The sequence below is a fragment of the Falco cherrug genome, chromosome 7 (genome assembly GCF_023634085.1).
Source record: "Falco cherrug isolate bFalChe1 chromosome 7, bFalChe1.pri, whole genome shotgun sequence".
Lineage (NCBI taxonomy): Eukaryota > Metazoa > Chordata > Aves > Falconiformes > Falconidae > Falco > Falco cherrug.
The window spans coordinates 27,470,375-27,492,464 of record NC_073703.1 but is presented as its reverse complement, the minus strand read 5'-3'; the positions used below and the strand labels follow the sequence as shown (position 1 = coordinate 27,492,464).

Sequence of the window (22,090 nt, the reverse complement as noted above, 5' to 3'; positions counted from 1 at the left end):
AATGCATCCACAAAGCTATAATTATGACAGCTTGGCAGCTACTAAAAGTTGTTTCTAACATTATTAAAGTCAAAATGGACTGAAATGTAAAAACCTGACAGGCAGCAAACACACAGCTTGGTTTCAAGCACACCCCACCCTCAACCGAAGAGTAAGTATTTTTAAGCTTTGTACGGGAATACCGAGGGCTTCTCGGCGTGTGCCTTTCCTGCTTAACTTCGAGAACTCTGCGGGCAGGGGGCGGGTCCCGGCGGGGAGCACAGGGCCCACCGCCGCCCCTCACCGAGCCCCTCCGGGGCCCGACCCTCCGCTGCCAGCGAGGCGGCGGTGCCGTCCCGGACCCCAGCCTAGCCGGGTGCGGGGGCCCGCTGCCCCCGCGGGGAGAGGCAGCCGCCCGGCCCCTGAGGCGAGGCGCGGCGCGGCCCTCCCGCCTTCCCGCCTAACGGCCCTGCGCCTTGCGCCCTCCCCGCCGCGCGGGGGCGCTGTGACAGCGCGCGCCCGCCCCTTGCCTGCCCCGCGGCCTTCCCCGGAGGGCGGAGGCCGCGTTCCCACAAGCCCCCGCGCGCCGGCCCCGCTGCCTCCCCTCAGCGCTGGGCGCCCGCCGCCCCGGGCGCGGCCGTGCGGGCGCGGAGCAGCCGCCGCCGCGCCTGAGGGGGCCGGGGCGGCCGGGCCCTGCCCTGCGGAGCGGGGAGCGGCGCCGGGCATGCGGGCGGTGGGAGCGGACCGGGAGGTGGGATGCTGTCGCGGAAGAAGACGCGGACGGAGCTCTCCAAGCCGGGCGAGGTGCAGGGCAAGTACGTGAAGAAGGAGACCAGCCCTCTGCTCCGCAGTGAGTTTCGGGGACGGGCTCGGCGGGCCGGGGGACGGGCCGAGGGTGCCAAGCCCGAGGCCTGCGGGGGGCCGCGGCCTTTGTGTGCTGCGGCTGTGGTGCGGCGGGCCCCGGGGGCCTTGGCGGCTGCGGGCGTTCCCTGCGGGGCGGTTGGCGGGCGGGGGGGGGCATTTCTGTTGTGCGACCCGGGAGCCGGTGGAGGGAGGCTCAGCCTGGAAGGGAGGGGAAACTTAACAGGGAGCCCTGTGCGTAGTGTACTGCCAGGTACTGACGGTAAACAAACTTGCTTGTTTTATTACTTTTCTCAGCAGCGGTTGCTCAGTTTCAGCAGGTCAGGGGTTAAGGTGGTCCCCGGACAGGTATCGTTCAGGGGAACAGAACAGAGCATCTCTCTCTTTCCAGAAGTCAGTGGTTGTTTTCCCGATGTAAGCTGTGTGCACTGCCAAAAGGTGTGTGCTTGGAAGATGAGATAACTGTATGAGACGGTTGCTTAAAATCCCTGCAGAAGCAACTGCTCCAGTTCTTAACCATGAATCAACGTGATGAAGTCACCGCTATGTCCCTTGGATGCACTGATCTTTGCGTGGTTAACCTGACACTAATGCCACAGCCCTGGTTGCGCTAGGACTGTACGCAATGCTAGCAAATACACGCTGAATGTGTGCTTAGGTTTCTTCTTGTTAATCGTTGAGAACAACCTGAGACAAATGCGTTATGCTATAATTGCAGGATTAGCTTGGAGATCACAACCAGAGAACTTTGCTGGCAGGAGCAGGTATGCAGCATTCCTGGAAGTACTTGCTGCATGAACAGCTGGTTCTACAGTCAACAGGCAAAATCATTTAGTAGTTTGATTGAATTGAATTAGGCCTTAAAAAAAAAATCAAGGTTTTTTTTCATATTAAGCTGTAGGCCTGTCTAAGGGGTTAACACCTTTTACACATTTATGCTGTTCGCTGTGATGTGATGACCGACTATAGCATGGCAGCTTTGCAGCGATCGTTATAAGTTTACTAATGACACATTATTTTCACCCTAAGTAATAAGAGTTTATTAATAAAAAGTTACTAATAATAGACATAACTTCCTTCTAAATGAAAGTCATAATTGCGTTAGCTCACCTGGAGGGAAGCTACTGACTTACATCACGTTGAAGGCAGTAGTAGGGAGAGGATTAACGTATCCCTTACTGGAGGGACGCACTGAAACAGTATGAATAGGCATCAGTGCTGGTATGCAAAAAACTCCCCTTGGGTGAAGGAGAAAGTGCATAACTTCATGATAATTTGAGAATGTGTGCAGAGTGACAGCGCTTTGCTGGCTGAGCTTTGTGATTAGTGGGGAAAGTATGAATTCTGTTCCTGATTCTGTCATGGATTCCTGTGAGCGTGGCGAATTAACATCTTCGATTGTTCTGAGTTTGTAAGGACAGCGGTCCCAGTGAAGTGGTAGAGTAGTAGCCAGGATACTTGGATTTTCTTGACTCTTCTAGTAGAGAGATACAAAGCCTAGCAGAGGTGCCCACAGTAAAGTGTGGGTGGTTTGGGGTTTTTTTTTGTTCATGTGGTTTTTGATGGGGTTTGGGTTGGTTTGTTTGTTTATTGTAGATGCAGCCATACTGGCAGAACTGTGCTGTTTTGGCAAGTTTGTTGCTGGTGGAGGGTGGTTTCTGTTGCACCAGTACAAACTGCAGCGTTACCATTATACTTGTATTTGCATTAGAGGTGACTTAAAGGGATTCTAGCCATTGAATTTCCTGAATTCCATGGTGTAAAATCAGTATTGTGGCTAGCCAAATAATTTATGTGTAAGTATAGCCGAAGTTCTTACTTCTCTTTTATGCTATATATCAGATCTAATGCCTTCATTTATCCGTCACGGTCCAACCATTCCAAGACGAACTGATATCTGTCCTCCTGACTCGACTTCTTCTGCCTATGCTGCTGGTGGAGATGGAATTGTTTCCAGAAACCAGAGTTTTCTTCGAACCCCAGTGCAGAGGCCACCTCATGAAATAATGAGACGTGAAAGCAACAGACTCTCTGCACTTTCCTATCTTGCAAGAAGTTTAGCTGATGTCCCTAGGGAATATGGCTCTTCCTCCCAGTCCTTTTTAACAGAAGCCAATTCTGTTTTGGAAAATGGAGATGCTGGTGCCCGTTGTTACTACTATGATCATTTTTATGATGCCCAGAGGAGACGTCAGTTAAATGATCGCGTTCATGAGGACTACAGGTATTACGAACACAACAGTGATCTCTTCCAGAGGATGTCACAGAACCATGGAAGGCACACTTCAGGTAAGTATTAGTTGTTGCTTTTTTAAAAACATCTTTTTTATAAGACTTCAGGTGCAGAGGTATATCTGGATGATCAGGGTCATGTTTTTAGGAGTTACACAGTGTAGGACAGAGCTTCTTTCTAATGACGTTTCTGTGATCTCAGTACACTGTGTGTTCACATTTCTTAGAATTAAGAATCTGATCACATATATTCAGAAAGGAAAAATATACTTAAACCAGGATTTATTTATTAAGTGAATGGGGTGAGGTTGAGCAAGTAGGTTTTTTAATGCCAAACATACATGCAACTCCTCTATGCAAGGTGAATGAGTTGCTCTAGCTAGCAAAGCATTTTATTCATGAAGAGACATTACTCTTCTCATGATGTAGGGAATAAGCAGCAGCTCTAAGTTATAACATTGCCATTTTAGTTTATTATTATTGTTGTTGTTATATTTTAACTATCGTAGTGTTGTTATTTAATTTTACTGTGTTAATTTGACCTCAATTAAATTAATTTTATAAATAGTCAGAGAGGAATGACTGCTTGGTGTAATTAGCAAATTGATGTATAGTTAGTGTGCAAATTGACTTCTTAGTCCTTGACTATTTTTTTTGTCTTCTAGCTTCTAATATTGTTTGTAAATATGCCTATTTCCCCCCTCAGTTTCGCTGGAACTTTTTTTTCTAAAGGAAGAACAACATAAAAGAGAGGAATCCATTAAATACTACTTTTTTTGAAATATTTGATTCTGTTGGTGATAACACCAAAGAATAGTTCTTTGGTGCAATGTGCCTTGGTGTAATAAAAAGTCTGGGATTACAGTATTGGCCATAGATAGCTGACCTTAAAAGTAATAAATTTGGCTGTGTTCAAGCAGTGAGTATTTTTGTAGTGTATATATATATTTAAAAGTATATATATATATATATATATATACTCAAGGAGGAGTTCAAAACAAACATTTCAGACCTGTTAATAATGTACCTTCAATATGAAATATGTTGTTAGTTCATCATTACTTGTAATCTATAAACAAAATAGTAAGTAAGTAGTCTCTAGTAAAATAAATCTCCTATCTAGAAAAATAAATTTGCTAGAACGTCAACATTTAAGGCTGCTGACCTTGCATATGGAATTATAACCTGCCAGTGCTTTGTGGGTTTTTTATTACACAAACATTTCAATGAAAAGTGATAGAAGAGTAATGCTAGTGTTAACTGCTGTCAGCCAATAAATTATGAAAATACTAAGTTTTAAGAATTGCTGCTTTAATCCTCGTTTACTTTGCTAATTCAATACATCTGACCTACCTAGATTTTGCATGAAAGCCCTCCATCTCTGTCAGTTGTTGTTCACCCTGCAGTCATTAAATGTTTACCTGGTCCAGATGATGAGGACTTGTTAGTGTGTGCTTGGATAGTGGAGGGAGGAGAGGCAGGAGGGGAGTATTTCATAAACCAACCCATCAATTTAACATTCAAAAGTACTGTGTGTGCTGAGGAAGACTTCAAGAAATGGTACTGCTGCTGTGTTGAATTGAAACTTTAAGTGGAAATGGAGCTCTAGCTGTTAGCTTGAAAGTGGATTTAAATCTAGTAAATTTTTGAACAAGCTGAAAGTAGGGCTTTACAGTCCTATTCTTCTCAATTGTAGCAACATGGATTTCTTTCTAAAAAGACTTTTTCTGCACACACACCCACACCCATTTGTCTACATGCCCCCTTAGCCACTGGAAATCACAAAGGAGCTGCTGATGTTTGTTTGGTCTTTGTCATTCCCTCTCCTGTTTTTACATTGAATAGTTTGAACAAATTCTACACATTTTGTAATGGGCATGTATTCAATCTCATGCATTTGTAGGGAGAGACAAAAAAAGGTGAACCTTTTGTATGCCAAAGTGTCTTCCTTTTCCTCTTAAGTTTTTTTTCTTTCATCTCTGCATGGAATATGAACTCTTAAATTCCTCTTTCAGTTTCACTGCAGTAAGAATATTGACCTATGACCTTAATTTTCGTACATCTTTTCAAGAATTGCTGTTAATTTTTCTGAGTAAAAGAATTAAATGGCCAAAAGTAGGAAAGCATTAGAATTTCTAACTTCCTTCATCTCACCATTAAGCATCTTTTTATTGAACCATCCATTGTTTTCAAATCTACAGTGTTTTCCTTGAGCTACACCAATCTTCCTGTAATTTCTAGTTCCTTTTGTCCTGTGTTTCCAGAGGACTGAGGCAGGCCTTTTATTTTCATTGTCTTTGTCTAAATTACTTTTTCCTTACACATCTCCATTGTTGTTTCTAAATGTTTCACCTAATCAGAATTGTTCATAGAGTTAATTGACACAATTGCCTAATACCTACATTTCAACATACAAGCTTGTTTATTAGCTAGAATCTGCAAATGCTGCTTTCTGCCCTTTTCCTCCTCTCCCACCCTCCCTCAGTAGGTCCCTGCAGTCAGTTCTCTTATGGTTTGATTGCTACAGAAATGTTGCCCAATGAACACAAGATATGCTTGCAGTTGGTGGGTGATACTTCATTTAGCATTGGTTACAACAGATGACTTTTGAGAAGCAGTGGTCTGCAAGTGAAGAGGTGCATGTGAATTTCAGCTGTCGTTCAAAATCAAGATTCTCCTCTTTAAAATTTGGAGAGGAGTTCAAAACTTGTTCTTACTGACATCTTCATATTCAAAGTCCCATGATTTTTCTCGACAGTTGATGTTGACAGCATTAATATGTTCTTTCATAGGCATTTCTCCTTGAAGTCATGATTCCTCTCTTGGTGTGATTCAACTCTACCGTGTCCTTTTCTTTCGTTAGATTTGTTTTTAATTAGCAGTCTAGTGCTGTCAGTTTTCCTGAAAAATGTCTTCAGTTCAGAATTTTCCTAGTTTTGTATGTTTAGCTACCTCTGTGGCATTTCTTGAAAATTTATTTTTAGTGTCCAATTTCAAACTTAATTCTAAGAGACTTTACCTGTCTTTCCTCGACATTTCTTTCCTCTCTTCTAGGTTAAAGGTTTGGGGAGGTCTGTGGTTGAAGTTATATCTACAGTATAGATTGGAACTAACTTGTAACCAAGACCTCAGAGTTATTTGTACCTGTTTGAGCGGTAAGCTAAAAAATTCTTATGTGTATATGAAAATTGCTGAGATTAAAATCACAGTGTAAAAGGACTTTCTGGTGGTGGACTGTAAGCGGTTGACTGTGGCAGTGACAGAGGAGAAAAACAATTAGTCCTGTGAACAGAGAATCCAGTGCACTTTAATGAAAGTAGGTTCATCTTGTGTTGAATTGTACCCCTTAAAAACTGCAAACTGGTATTCGTGTTTAATACAAGAGCAAAATAAATGCATACAAATTATTAAATTAAACCTATTTAGAGCTAAAGTAGAAGGGCTTGTCTTTTTAGGTGTGTACACTTTACTAATTTTTAAACAAAGGGCAGTTCCTGCCCTTTTCTTCTTTTGTGCTGATGTTGCAGTAATTTCTTTGTAGCAGACATTTGGAGGCTTTCAAAATCCTTCCTGTCACTTCCTATTTGTGAAATTAGGCTTACTTGGAATGCCGCGTTCCCTCTGACAAACAAGGTACTGATGCTCAGAAGTACCTTTGGATGCTTTGGAATGGGTTAGGAAGGCCTAGAACCTGCAGACCTAGCTAAACAGGATAGTTATTGCAACTTTTTTGGTATTTTATTATTACTTACTCCCTTAAAATTAAACAGTTTGTTCATCTTCTCTGTTATTCATCCTGGTTTGATGAGGGGAAGGGAGAGGATTTTGGCATCCTGGAAAAAGGCTCTCAAGACAATTGACCTAATGAAAGACAATATTAAGGCCTTTTGGTTGGCTAGATTTGTTCTTCAACACTTTGAAATTTGGTTGGAGCTAGTTGTGGGGAGTTCATAGGCTCTCAAACTTCTCTGCCTACGTCAGCACTGTATCTAATAAATGAAGTGAGGCTTTTCTCTTCATTGTTTTTACTCTTTTCCCTTTATGCTGGTCTGCTCTGGTGATTTTCTCCTGTGCTTTCTACCAGGCAGACAGAAGAACTGCCCTTTGCTCACCTGGAAACCTTTCTCTTAAGAACTTGGATTTCTTTCCAGGCAGAGTGCCTTTACAATAAAACCCCTTCATTGGGGTGTGAAAGCACTTAACACGTTATCACTTAGTTTTCTTTGTTCCATACTAATGGAACAAACCAAACAGAACTTCCTTGATTGACAAAGATACTACATATTTTGCATGTCTGTGATGTTATTACCTTAAGGTACATTTTAAGAGAAGAATGTTAAATGAAGGAAGTTTTTGTACCAATACATTATAATGCACTGGAATGTGGTGCTCAAAGTTAGTTTGAGTTCTGGCATTAGGACATCCTATTCTTAAAGGTGTTTAGAGAGTAAGACTGAATATGGGGCCTGGCCTTAAAATTCCGGGTATTTTAAATCTGGTTAATACTGGTAATAAGTGGTTGCTGTTCCTTTGCACTTTTTTCAAAGTGTAAAGAACATACTCTTAAGCCAGCAGACTGCATTGAGCAGGATTTTCTTTTGCTTTGGAACAGCATGGAATGCCTCTTGGCCTGATTGGCAATTAATTCAAGACCTTAAACTGAAGATCCTATGTTTTGCAAGAGAAGGAAGAAGCAAAGCCACAGATCATGTTCAGTATTGATGTTCCTTAAAAGCAACAGCTGAACCAAAAAATACCCCAAACATATACCGTTATGAAATAGAATTAACAAATGAGACTAAACAAGTTCTAAAGAAGAAACGTGAAAAGGATTTACAATTGCATATGTTTAAATTCATTGTTGACCATTCTTGGCATTTGATAGTGCCACTTGGGAGGTTATAAAGAACTGTGCTCATCCTTAAGCAGAGAGGAGGAGACTTTTTACATTTGGAAAAAGCAAATAATTTAAACAACTGTGTTCCTTGAGAAAACAGGAAGGAGAATTTCTGTCTTGTCATAGATAAAACAGCATGTGAGCAAGAATACCCTGCATAGTTACAGCAAACTGGTTTGACTAGGCTGTTTTTGCTTGTCCTATAGGAGAGATCATATCCTCCATCAACAGGAAAATCGCAGGTTTTACACTTGATGTTCTGATAAAAATGGTTCAGGTTTTAAGTTTGTGGTTTTTTCTGTAGATAGTTTGCATGGTGCTATGTAAATTTGGTACCTGTGTCTCAGGGAATATCCTTGATGTGTGCTGTAAAATCCTATATGAAGCTTTGGGCTGCTATGAACATGCTTTAGGGCCAAACCCTTACCTGAAATTTAAATGCAGCAGAATATTGTACTTGGGCAATATGACACAGAAAAAAGGTAGTGTTCACAATGGATGGGTTTAGGCTGTATTGTAACTTTCTTTTTTGGTTTATACTTTGGAAAAGATCACATATGAATTTACTCTTCCGAGCATTGTTCAGTCTTATTAATGATACTTACAGGTGTATGTATATGAAAGTCAGTTTTCATCCTATTGCTCAAAATCACAGCAGGAGCTATTTCTCTTACATGTGTATCCACTCTCCCTTGAAGGAAGCATCTGCTGAGTTTTATAAGGAAAACCAATACGTGATTTCTTTTGATCTGTGGTAACCCCAGTTGTATAAACAAATGTCTAAATTGTACTAATGTTGATTTGAATGCCATAGTGGGTTGGTGGTTGTAGGAAGCTGAGTATTACCCAACAGCTTCCAGCATACGGAATGTTTCAATATGATCTGCAATTTTAAGGAGAAAATTAAGAGACTATACGTGATAGTCTACAACCTGTAGTATTTGTGGCTGTCAGTTTATAAATCTGGGCTTTGATTTCATAATTAGAGTCTGCTAGTTGTAGAGGCTTGGAACAGTGTGCAGAACTGGTAAGTGATACAGCTGTGTAAGTTTATCTTAACAGTATGGCTCTGCTGCTTCATCTATGAATTCAAAATGGCAACAGGAATATATAATGTATTTGTGGTCTGGTATTATTTTTGTTCTATGCATCTTGGAAATAAATAAAGAAATAAACTGGCATTGGGAGAAGCCACTTAGCTAGGATTAAATGGCTGCGCAAACGCAGAACTGGCAGTGTTACCTTTCCGTTGGGTGCAGCATTGCTTTTTAGCCTGCTTTCTAGATGATTTCTCTGTGTAATCTAGATTTTGGTTTCCCTCATTACCCAAGTCCATCTCCCAGTTTTCTCAGGCTTTTGTATGAAGAGATGGATAGACATTGTGTCAAGAGAACTGCTGCTGTAAATGGCTTGTGCAACTTTTAATACCAACTTGCAAAGGTTTGAAGGCATTAACCTTTACCCCAAGGACTGTATATGTATGTATTTGCTGCTGGAATCATGCTACAAGTTAAGAAGGAGGAACTGTAACAGAAATACAGACACATGCTAGTTTTAACAATAAACAAAAATATGCTTATGCCTTTGTGAAAATTCTTTCCCCCAGTTAAGTTTCTGTGTTCAGATTTTCTGGTAGTGGTGATTTAATAGTCACTATTTATACGTACATGAAATTACAACACAGTAGTCTAGTTTATTGGAGAAAATACTGAATTTGTTTATCTGAAGTGCAGTATTCTCAAGAAGTTTAAATGTTTTGTCATTGGAATGAAAGCAACCAGTGACATAAGTGTAGCTAGAGGCTGAAATAGTTTCCCTGCCCCAGTACTGCTAAAGGTCAGGAAGCCTCCAGGATGTTTCTTCTCACTAGGAGTAATGGTCTAGGTTGCTTAATCCTAATGAGAGGTGGGGGCTGTCATGTGGACACAACCATCCACTTTATAGGTATAAATAGGTAGCACATAGGTAAGTACTGTACAGGAGGAAATCCTTTTAAGGCTGAATAGTTCAGAACATGACGGGCTAGAAAAAGATTTGTAGATGAGCACAAAAGGTTTAAGGAACAGTACTCTGGAGGAAGCTTGAGATGATTTTTTTAAATTTATTTTTTTTATTCAGTTACTTTGGAGCCTTCCCATTACTTTATCGTTGATGACTACTGTCTTGTATTAGAATAACAGCTCTCCTGTTTTTAGTCTGTTGTTTAATATGTAAACTAATGCTTAAAATACGTTATATCCCCTGGCTGGCTTGTTGTATTGTGTAAGTGTTGTTGAAAAGGACTGTTGCCTTTGTCAGCAACCGGAATATGAAACTGCTGAGAAATACTGAAATAGCAGCAAAATTGTTGTATTACTGTTGTCTTTTTGAGTCAATGACCATACCTGAAACCTCTTGTTTTTAATAGTATGCTTTAGATGAGGTAGACTCTGCCTTTCCCTTCCCCTCTCTCCAAAAATGGTCACACAAAAATGATATTTCTGATAAACAGAAGGAAAAGGTGTATTCCTCAGGCAGTAAATGTGGCGCTTGTGATGGAGTCACTTTCTGACTTCTAAGAAAGTGGAAAAAGTGGCCCCCATACCCCTTCTTCTGGCTATTGGAAGCAGTAACACCCAAACTCTGATGAATACTGTGATTGAATAGATGCATTTGTGAGATGGGAAGATAATTTGAATTTCTTTCTGAAGGCCATTTAACTGTAGAACTGTGAGTAACTGAAGGTAACTACTTAAAAGGATTTTAAAGAGAGTTGAATTTGGACCACCGCATCCAGTAGGTAATAGGCTTCCAAGGAATGGAAGGAGACCTACAAAATAGTTAATGTCACTTGTTTTTTGTGGTTGGGGTTTGGGGGGTTTATTGTTTTGGGGTTTGAGGTGGGTTTTTTTAGTTTTCTGTAATTATTATGGCTTTTATTTCAACTAGCTTCCAAAGTATCCATAGTATATAGAGGGAAGGAAAAGGTGAAATTGGAATTATGGTTCTTCAGTACATCTCTCAGCATCTGTCATGCGAATTTTTAAAATGTGAAAACTGTGTGTATGTTTCAACAAATCACATTTTTAAATTCTAGTGAATAATCTCTTAAGCCAGCTATTCAGTGGTAAATCCTAACTGTGCTCTGTTTCCAGGACAGAGGTGGGAACTCAGTCAATTACTGATCCTGTCAGCTCTCCTACTGCCAATACACCTAACCTAGGCTTTAGTTCTCTTGCTGGAGAAACCCGTCTGCTAGTGCAGCCCACATCATCAGGAAAAGCTGGAAATTACATTTTTTTACACGTGCCTCTTCAGCATTGTGAAGCATAGGTGCTCGCATTTAGAGAAGAGCAAGATGTAGACAAGCAGACATTCAGCCTACTAGACAACAGAACTTCCTTCTGAGATCTGTGAGAGGGAGGAAGAGGGTGGTGGGGATGTGGAGAAGAGATGAGATGATTTTGTGGCTCGCTCCAAACAAGAAGTCTTGTCTGGTTTGCATTCAGAAGGCCTGACTGTCCCACCCAGCAGTGCACGTAAGCGAGTTAGTCTAACAAGCGTGGGTAGTTTTAGGAAAGAAGACATAGCAACATCGACTTCAGCGTGAGCAGGATGACTGTGTTCAGCAAAGGGTTGGTGCAGGATCCTGTGTGGATCCAGCTTTTCTGTTTTCTCTTGTTACTGATGACATTTTTTGGCCGTGGTTACACGCACTGCAGTAGTGATGGTCAGTGCGGCATAGTGCCAGCCTTTCTCGTCCATCCTCTCTTGGTTTACCTGGTCCTCTTACTGTTGTTGACTGGTATATCTGAAAGGCTTTGGTGGTATTCAGCAATTTTTCTAGATAGTTGTAATTTCTGACTGTAACTAGAAAAAGAAATAGCTGTAGGTTTTTTGTAGATAAATGGTTTTGATGCAGCTGTAATAGCATATTAACAGAAGCTGTCATTTCTGTAAAGCTTTTAACATTTGTAATCTTACGCCAGCCCTCTCTGCTCAGCAACTTGAGACAGTAACACTTCATCCCTGTTCTGTATGCTAATACATGTCTCTAATCAAAAAAGCAAGGATGCTCTAACTGTCAGTAAATGAAGCTGTCTATTGAATCTGGAGTTGGACGAGAGCAAAACAAGTGAGGCTTAAAAGGGAATATCTGTTTTGACTTGATGGCGCTTTTTTACTAACGTACAAGTGCATATGCCATAAATGCCACAGTATTGTTCAAAGTTCATAGAGCGCCTCGTGGTGTGGGGGGAAGTTGACTTCGTACATAATGTTGGCTTTGGGTATTACCAGTTTAGCTAAATGTTGCTTTCCCTTTTTTTAGGCATCGGTAGAGTTGCTGCTACATCTCTAGGAAACTTAACAAATCATAGTTCTGAAGATTTACCTCTTCCTCCTGGCTGGTCAGTGGACTGGACTATTAGAGGAAGGAAATACTATATAGATCACAACACTAATACAACTCACTGGAGCCATCCACTCGAACGTGAGGGGCTGCCTCCAGGATGGGAGAGAGTTGAGTCAGCAGCATTTGGAGTGTATTATGTAGATCACATCAATAAAACAGCTCAATATAAACATCCTTGTGCTCCCAGGTAAGATATCCACCTTCTCTTCTGTGACTGATTTTTTCTTAATCCAGTTCAACTTTTTAAACTGTTTTTGCCTCCTATATAACGTGCCAAAAACTTTGTATTTTTAGGAGTAAGCTTTACTTTGACCTAAGATTTGCAGAAGAAGTTGTAATTGTTGGGGTTTTGTCTCATCTTACTGTCTTAAGTTTAGAAGCAGGGTATTGTTCCTAACTCACTAAAACAAAGCAGGTTCTCATCAACTGTCAGTAAAACAACAGAGTTGCTGTGAACAGAATTGATTTGTAGACTGAAAAGAAACCTGATCTGATGTTCCCGGTGACTGTCTGAGTAAATACATGTACCATCTGAAACATGAATTAAGTCTTGTCTAGAATGAAAATTGGTATTTTAGCTACTTGTAATTTAAAGGTAAAGTAAGACTAGTATACACCAAATCTAACGGTTAATTTCTGCTACTCAGTCTACTTTGCTGTTACCCAGGAAGGGAAAGTTGTTTAATGTGTGGCAGAAAAAGTAAACACAGGAGGATATCCTTTGTAATAAATGGAATAACTCTTATCAGCTGCTGCCTGAATGTATTTGTTCTAACATACTAAATGGTGGGTTATTTGGCTGAATCAATACTTTCCTTCTTAGTATTTTAAGAACAGATAGCATTTTTTATTCTGCTTTAATGTCCCCGTAGCAGAAACTAGGTGAATAGGTCTGAGGTGAATTTTACAGCGTGCTAACAGATAGCTACAACACTTAAGGGTTGTGATCAGAGTGAAGCACAAAAATAGCAACAGAAAATTGCTCTCAGTATAGGCCTGCCAAGGCAACACTACATGCGTGGTTGCATCGTCAGCCTTTGCGCCTATTAATCTGTGTATTAATGTTAACAATTTAATAATATCAGTATGTCTAACTTACTGCATGGAGATTACAGACTTTGTCTTCCTTTGTACAGTGTTCCCCGTTACGACCAGCCTCCCCCAGTGACTTACCAGCCTCAGCAAGCTGAGAGAAGCCAGCCTCTCCTTGTCCCTGCAAACCCCTACCACACAGCAGAGATTCCAGACTGGCTGCAGGTCTATGCCAGGGCCCCTGTAAAGTGAGCTTGCTTTTTTTTTTTGTCCCCCCCCTCTGCATTTTGCACTATGAATACATGGCTTAGAAGGAAAACAAATGAATTTTGATGACTGAAAGTAGAACTCTAGCTGGTATTTATTTCTTAATTGTATAGAAACTGTTGCTGACAGCATGCAAGGAAATTATACCAAGTGTTCATTGCATTAGTTTGCTTTGTATTAGGCATTGCACAAAATCATCACAGTACTTCTTGCAGTTTGTGACGTGCAGGTTGAGGATGTGGTTTACTTTCAGTGTATTTGTGAGAATGGTACCATATGCTTATAAAATATGTGAAATACTTCCAGGGTGTTAGCTCTTTAATGTATATCTTACTGCTTTTTTAAAAAGACACACAAATTCTCCTTCACAATTAATATGCAGACTGAAATGTATATTTCTATTAAGAACTTGAATTAAAAAAAACAACCTAAACGGTAGTAAAAAGTCATTTTTTTGAAGAAACAATGCTATAGGAACAGGGAGTCTCCTTCGAGAAAAGATTTGAGTCAACATAATGAAACATTACATTTTTCTAATGGGTGCAGTTCTGCAGAATAGTAACACTAAATAGAAAAGCAGTAAAAAATGGAGATGTGTTTTGATAATTATGAAATAATGTACTTATGATAAGGAGAACATGGAGAAACAAGTGTACAGGCAAACAAGCAGGTCAGTCTGTACTTGCAAATTCAGGCTGTATGTGATGTTCAGTGACTTCCACTAAAAAAAAAACCATCTAGTAACTATAATTTGAATGGGGTTTATTACTTCTTGTGGCTACTGGGCTCGCCAGCAGCCTATAAAAATTTAAATTGGCCTAAAATCCACCAGGACATTTAGGCAACAGGGACATACTAAGTTCCTGTAACCTATGGGAGGACTTGTTTCCTAGAAATACTTTTGGGTTCTGGCTGCAGCTGCATTTCTTTATTTAGGTCTTTGGCTCATCCAGACAATGTCATTTGAAATATTTCAGCCTGTGTTGTATGAACTCCTGTTGGTACTTCTCTTGAAACTTGAGAAACAAATTTAAGGCAATTTAAACAATTTATCAGGAATTTCTTTGTATCTAGTAGGCTGAGCCAAATTAAAACAAAAACCAAAACAAAAAACACATTTTACTCATTCAAGCTGTTTGAACAGAATTTACATTGTTCAGAGGGATCAAAAATGATGTATTTTCCAGTATCCTCCTTTTAGGTTTCTGTCACAGTAATGCTGGGGGTAATAGGAATATTGTCGTAATTCTCAAATGCTTCTGTGAGGAAGTAAATTCTGGTTTATGCTACTATTATATTGGACAAGTGAAGAAGAGTGGTAGCAGCTGGCTTAGTATCACCTCATCTTCAGGGCTTCTTAAGGAACAATTGGTAAATAATTTTCACAGTTATTAATACCAGGATCACTTGTACATTTTCAATATAATTTTAATAATAAACCTCTGTTGCCAAAACAACTCCCTTAAAGCTTGAGAAAAACATCCAGTAATGCTTGTAAGTTCTTCGGTAGTATTGTCCAAAAGCTGAGTATGAGAACTGTATCAATGTCCTCCCATGTTCTGGTGCAAAAATGAAAGTGATTGGGCAGAATGCTTTCATCATAGTAGTAGTAGTAGAGGAGTACCTTATGCAATCTGCTGTTTGAAGTTTGCTGTAAAAATATGTTGCTTATCAGTACAGTTTTGCACTGAAATCATTATGGTGTATTTTGTTACGATTTCTTACTTACCCCTGATGCTGTAGCTTGATTTAGCTGACTAAAGGCCAGTTGTTTTGTTGAGAAAAGTAGGTGGTGATAGCAAATATAGATAATGTTAGCTTTTGTTTTGAAGAGTTTCTCTAAAGGATAATAATTCTGGCCACTGGAAAAGTCTAATTGAGAGTTTTGTAGGTACTAGCCATAATGCTTCCCTATTAATGAAAAATGGTTCAAACTGTTCTGGTAGAAAAGAAGATAATTTGGCTCGCTACCCAGTGAAGAGCCTTTGATGTCTAGTTAATGTCTTGAAGTAACAATTTCCAGTGTCAAGGTATTTGTGATACTTTGAAGTATCCTTTTCCCCTCTCTCCTGGCAGCGGGCAAGGTTTGTTTTGAGAGTGTAAGTGTAGCTGTCAGAATCTCAGCACAGTGGAGTCAAGACTCCTTTGCTAGGCTCTAAAATCCAATGTTTCTCCACCTTCCAAGTCACGTAGACCGGTCTGGGAAGTGTTTCCACAGAATGCCAGACAGCACATACGGGACTGCAAGGGTGCAGACCAAAAATGCCTGCCTTGTATGAGAGACCGTGGTTGATTCTTCCCCTGACTCTTTTTGAGCAAGAATCTGAAGCCAGGACTTTCTTCTCTCAGCCCTAACCAGTAGGCTGTAAATACTTGGGGCAGGTCAGTGTCTCCTGAGCTGCAAGCGTCCTGTTTTATATTAAATACTTGCTTCGTGCTGGGAGGAGCACTGGAGACTGGGTATTCCAGCTGCATGTTCTGTCTGGTGAGCTCCTGCTTTCTTACGCAGGAGGGAAGGCTTTGTGCTCTGCAGGAATTCTGTAATAATGTGCTTTTTCCTTTTGATTTCTGGCTCTGTGACTAGTTGCCCTTCTTAAAAACGCCTGGGGAGTCTAGGTCAGGTACTGGTACTCCATGCCCTGTTTCTCTGTGCATCTCTGTGGTTGGGCATTCCTAGACTTACAGTCTTTTGGATTTGAATGAGTCCATTCCCACTGAGGCGCTGCCGATGGCTTAATCTTTAATTAGACTTCTTCCATTCAACACTGCTCTTAGCAGGTGAAATGAAACTCACACTGAAAAGTAATCCTGATGTGCTGCTTTTCTTGAGAAACTATCAGCGCTGACAGCTTCAAAGAGCTAAGGAACCACCAAGGGTTTAGCAATCTGTGGTGATGCTTTAAAAAAAAAAAAAAGCTGCAGGCCCCGAAAAACCTGCAAACATGTTATTGCATGTGATGGAGCTTTGTTTTCTTTCCTGCTTGTATTGCCACCTGAGTAAGAAACAGTCCTTCCACTGGGAATCGGCCTTGCTGCAGAATGTCTTTTAATAAACGCCATTAACCCAGAACATTTGAAAGGACATATCAGCACAGGGCAAGCCAGGGGAAATCCTGCTGTAATTGAATTCGGTTCATGAGGAGTGGGAAGGGAGCAGAGATGGAAAGGTGGCGTTCACATCAACTCAGGAATCGAGTGCACTTGTACTTGGCAAACCTTCAAAAGCAGCAGCTTGCAGTCTTGCCGCTCTTTGGAGTTTGATCTCCGCATTGACATACAGATGCAATTTGGGTTTTTTTGGGGAAAAGTGATTTTAGCAGTGCAACCCTGTCAAAACTTGGGATAACATCAATATAGCAGCTGTTATTTAGGAAGTTTGTAGAAGCTGTGGTTATTTAATTTCTTAAAATTCCTCAAAAGCATCTTTGGTAGTCATCTGCACATCTTGGTGCTTCTCTGATGCATACAGCCTTCTGAGTATATCCTTTCAATATGTAGTGCAGTTTATTTGCATGGATGTACTGATATTTTGGCTTTAGCCTCCATTCAAGTGAATATATTTTCTCATGTAATTCACCTGGCTCAACTAATTCTGTCTATTCCATGAGTTTCTTCTATTCCTTTAATAACTATAGTAGTCACCTTCCTATTTCCAATTTAAGAAAATTAGATTGCAAATGAATTGTGTATGTTTAGAAGTACTAGGGAAAAGCAGGAGGTGGGGGGTATTGCAGTGACGATGTCACAATATCAAGGCCTTCCTTATCAAAATAAAGCAGCATCAAAATGTCTGTTGTAGAGCAAGACTTGGATCAAACAAAATCAAGATTAAAACCAGGTTGGGGAATTGGGATTTCCTCACCTTTCTTAGGAAATTCTGTATTGTTTCCCAGAGCCATCCAGGCCCATGCCAGGACACTGGGTGCTGCTCAGGTCCCCTTCCCAGGCGCAGCATGAACACTCCTGCTCTTTTTGGGGTGATACTCTTGAAATTCTCTCACACAAGTCTGTCCAAGAATAGGTAGGCTCAGGTTAGCCCAGATCCTCACTAACAAGACCTGTGCGTACAGTTGCATCATGCAACTGATCTTAAAGATCTTTTCCAACCTAGATGATTCGATGGGTCTGTCTTAGAGGCATGGTTTAGTGGTGGCCATGGCACTGGTGGGTTAATGGCTGGACTTGATGATCTTAAAGGTCTTTTCCAACCTAGATGATTCTATGGGTCTGTTCTATGAGCCTGTGATACTACACGTTGTTTCTGCGTCCCTTGTTCCTGGTGAGCCTTGGGAAGCATGTCTGCTCCTGAACCAGGCAGGTCTCTTCATGGCTGCTAGCTCGTGTCACCCTGCCAGACTTCTCCAGTTATCACGCGGAGGTGGAAAGCAACCATCAAAGAGAGAAGCCTGTTTATTTGAAGCCCAGGTTATGTACCCAGCTCTCTGAAGTCCTTGTACTACTTTAAGCATATGCGGGTGGGTCTGCACTGTGGGCTGCTAATGCTTGACTGATGTGCTGACCGACACGAGCCAGATCCCAGTCGGTGATCATTTGGGCTTGGGAGCCTGGACTGATGTCTGGGGAGGTGCTCACCAAACCAGCTGTCTTGCTGTTGGCCCAAAGTCTTGGGGTTTTCCTGAATTATTTCAATTAGCACCTCCTTGAAGAACATCCTAAACGTCAGTGTCTCCTGCTTAATACTGTCCTGCAGCTGTTCCCCCACAGAGTGTGGTGGTAGTACTGGACATCTGGCCATGAGCCAGAGACCTGTAGAATTACCATGAGTTTGTTGAAAAACTTTGTTAGAAACACTTTTTTTTTTTTTTTTTTCCCTCCTAGGATCTCTTGAAACCTTCTTGAAACTTTTCCTCTACTACTGGCACAAAAAGTCGTCCATTAAAAACAAAGTAATGGGAAAAAATGCTTGCTTTCTTGAATACTTTGGATAGCTTACGTATAAAGATAAATATTATTAAATATAGGAAATGTTGAACCATGTGTTTGGTATAAAAGATTGTCAGCACTAGCTTTGAAGAATTTGTGGCCTGAAAGCGAGTCACTGACTAACGTACGATTGAACAGACATGTGTTATGAAACTGGACTCCATCTGAGCAGCTATCTGTTCCCTGAGAGTGCCAGTTCTGATTGTGAAAATGACTTGCAGGAGAAATGGCATAGCCTTGATGAGCCACAAGAGTGGTTTGGCAGTTATGACATAAAATGCAGCCTTCGGGAAGCTTTTTCAGCTCTTGCTAGAGAGACAAGGGAGGCTTGAAGAGGCTGATCTCACATGAAGTTTGTACCTGGCCAGCCGCAGCAGCTGGGATAGCCCAAAAGTGTGAACATAGGGTTATGTTTACGTGTTTTGGAAACTGAAAAAAGTTTGGAGTATAAACAGCAATTCAGAATTGCTCCATATTAAAAAGTAAAAATAAAAAAACCCAGCACTGACAGTGTTGCAGATTTATTAAGAAAAGCAGAGCTGAATGTTGGGCAGGCGAGCAGAAGACCTACCCAACAAAACATGAGATGTACTTTGCCAGCAACTCTTTAACCTGGGAGTGTTGGCGTCAGTGATGCTCCAGCAGCTTTCCTTGTTCGTTGTTTTTCCCACCTTATGGATTGACATCGCACTTCTGCTTCTGTTTGCGGTTTGTTTTAATGTGCTCCCCCCTGCTGCCATGGAGGGAGGTGAGCGTGGCTTCCCAAAGCCCATCTGTGCACAGCCCCCTTCGTGCACCGGGTGGTAGTTTCTTTGTGAGCTTTCGCATCCTGCCCCACTGATGGGCGTCCGCTTCCCTTATCAAGGAAAAAGTGTTGACAGTGTGGATGGTGCTTTGGTGACCCGAGCTGTTACACTTCCCCTTGCTCAGCCAGCCACTCCTGGTAACTGGTGGAAGCTGGAGGAAATACAACAGTAATTGGGTGACTTCCCTGATTCCAAGCTGAGCTTGTTTCCATCTTGCGTGGGGAGCTAGGTTAGATGTTCCTGAAGGAGTTCAGGGTGGCACTGGTGTGCTTCGGGGCCTCGGCACGTGTCTCGTGTCCCACATCCACAGCAGCTCTTTTTTTTGTTTCCTTTCCCATATGGGAAGTAAGAACACGGTTGTTTTCTAGCTGTTTGTGCTTGTGTCACGCCCTTGACACCCCCCTGCTCCCCCCAGCCCACAGATCGCTGCTGATAGCAGCTAGCAGTTAGGACATCCCTTACTGGTGTGAGTACTCGCAGCCATTAATTACAGCCTAATTGGACTTGCCCCCTCCCTCAGTCCGCACCAACATCTAACACCCCCTTTTGTGGTCCTGCAGGGTCCTCCGTGACCCACAGTTAGAGACACACTGCCCTAGGTTATTGCTGCTAACTGAGAGTGTTAGGGCTAGAGAAAGAATGCTGTGAAAACAAGAATGTGTGAGGGAAGGCTGGCAGTATTCTGCCTGCTGGGAAGCACCTGCTGGGGAGTATTAGGGCAAGCTGTTGAAATAATGCATTTTTTTTCTGTGTTACTCCAAGTTTTAAAGGTGTTTTGCTGCAAAAACTTGGAGGCTGGTTGTGAATGTAGGTGCTGTTTCAATGCTTCCAAAATGCGTGTTTTGTATTGGTTTATTGTAACTGGTTAATAGGGTCTTTAGTTGGAGTTTATCTGCGTATGAGGAGTGATTCTGCAGTTCAGCTGTAAGTGACATTTCTCCAACTTGCTTTGAGACGTGCTCCCTGTCTTTTGGTGTAAATACCTTCTTTATGCACGTAAAACATGCTAATGCAGCTTGCTAGAAATCTGATCGGGGGCTGTATACAACTGTGAGGCCAGTTTTTAAGAAAAAGCAGAAAACGCTGTGTATTTGCTTGCAGCGGCATGTAGATAATCATCTTTTCTATCAAAACAGATACGATCACATTCTGAAGTGGGAGCTCTTCCAGCTGGCGGACCTGGACACGTACCAGGGAATGCTGAAGCTGCTCTTCATGAAAGAACTGGAACGGATTGTGAAGCTGTACGAAGCGTACAGGCAGGCCCTCCTCACCGAGCTGGAGCATCGCAAGCAGAGGCAGCAGTGGTATGCCCAGCAGCACGGCAAGAATCTTTAAGCTAACAACTCTATTAAAAAGACTTCTATGAGGACACTAAGAGCTTTAAGTTTTTCACACTTAAAACTATGAAAAAATGCTGTTGTTGAAAAGGCAGCTTATTTTTGTTAATGTTGCACCTTTGTTATTATCCTCTTGAATATTTTTCTACATCTGTTAAGTGTTGTTTATAAAAATGAAAAATGTTTGTTAATCTTTTTCCATACAAGAACTAGTTTATTATTCTGAAAACTAGCGCGGATTTAATCAGACACTTGATCCTGGTATCTTTTTTTCTAGCAGTCAGCTGTATTATTAAGAAGCTGACTATATATATTTTTAAAGGGCAAGAGATGCAACTATATGAAATAAAGTCCTGGATTTAAAACATTGTTAAAATCCAAATGAGTATTTCAGTGCGTTTCCCTCGGGATTTTGTATCCCTCTCCTGAGAGAGGTCTGCTCTTTGTTTACAGCTTTAATGTACAGAAGGCTGCTCCTGTTCCTTTTCAGTAACACCCAGTGCTGTAGCCAGGCAGAAGCAAATTTCATCAGTCTAAACAGAGGGCTTCGGGAAAGTGGCATCTGAGTTGCCTTTTTACTTTAACGCATTACTACTTTAGATTTACTACTCATTTTCACAGAAATTAGAGGGAAAATACTTGGACTTTCTTAAAGATCAAAATCTCTAAGCAAACTTTTCACAGGTTTTGAAATCCTAGGTAAACTGCATTTTATAAAACATGGCCCAGCGAAAGTAATAGTGTTGTCTAACCAGCTTGCCAACCAGCTGTACCACGCCACAGAAAAAATCAGGGATGTGACAACTACTACTTTCTTTTTTAAATGAGCTTTTGTCTTATATTAAAAGCTTCCTTACCTGGGGAAAATTTTTTAAATTGTACAGTCATCCTCTCCAATATTTTCATTTGGTTCATTGATTGTCCTGAAATGTTATTTATGGATTCTTTTTAGTGCAATAAACATTGTTGCAGACAAAAACACATTTCTTGTAAATCCTGTTAATTCAATAAAAATGTTTTTGTTCAGTGAATGAAGGGTCATCTGACTGATTTTTTTTTTTTTTTTTTTTTTTTTTTTTGCCTTGTAGAACATCAAATCAAATGTTCTTGTAACCAGTAAAAAGATCCAAGCAGGGATGGTGACACTCGGTAGCTGCGTTCTCTGAACACCCACGTGGTTCAGATGCTCTCAGCTGCTCGGTGCCGGAGCAGAGCCGCGCTCTGGTCCTGCTGATCCACCCTGCCCAGGTGGAACACAGCCGCTGCCGTGGCAGCAGCCTCTGTAAAACCCGAACCGCGCTGCACTGAGCCCAGCGCCACCGCCTGAATGCCTGAAGCA

General features: G+C 41.3%; 1 protein-coding gene across 1 annotated transcript; it reads left to right on the top strand.

Moving 5' to 3' along the window:
- The first annotated feature begins 543 nt into the window (after positions 1 to 543).
- On the top strand, positions 544 to 21,782 carry SAV1 (salvador family WW domain containing protein 1). The gene is made up of 5 exons (XM_055715669.1): positions 544 to 829; positions 2,683 to 3,129; positions 12,279 to 12,549; positions 13,499 to 13,642; positions 20,548 to 21,782. Exons 1-5 carry the CDS (start codon positions 736 to 738, stop codon positions 20,747 to 20,749), a joined length of 1,158 nt encoding a protein of 385 aa, XP_055571644.1. The 5' UTR covers positions 544 to 735; the 3' UTR covers positions 20,750 to 21,782.
- The last annotated feature ends 308 nt before the right edge of the window (positions 21,783 to 22,090 follow it).

What these genes read in the sequence shown, in the direction of transcription:
- SAV1 (XM_055715669.1), top strand. Translation starts at nt 736, where the DNA reads ATGCTGTCGCGGAAGAAGACGCGGACGGAGCTCTCCAAGCCGGGCGAG. An exon ending in GACCAGCCCTCTGCTCCGCA is followed by an intron (nt 830 to 2,682) that starts GTGAGTTTCGGG and finishes GCTATATATCAG; the next exon opens with ATCTAATGCCTTCATTTATC. An exon ending in CCATGGAAGGCACACTTCAG is followed by an intron (nt 3,130 to 12,278) that starts GTAAGTATTAGT and finishes CCCTTTTTTTAG; the next exon opens with GCATCGGTAGAGTTGCTGCT.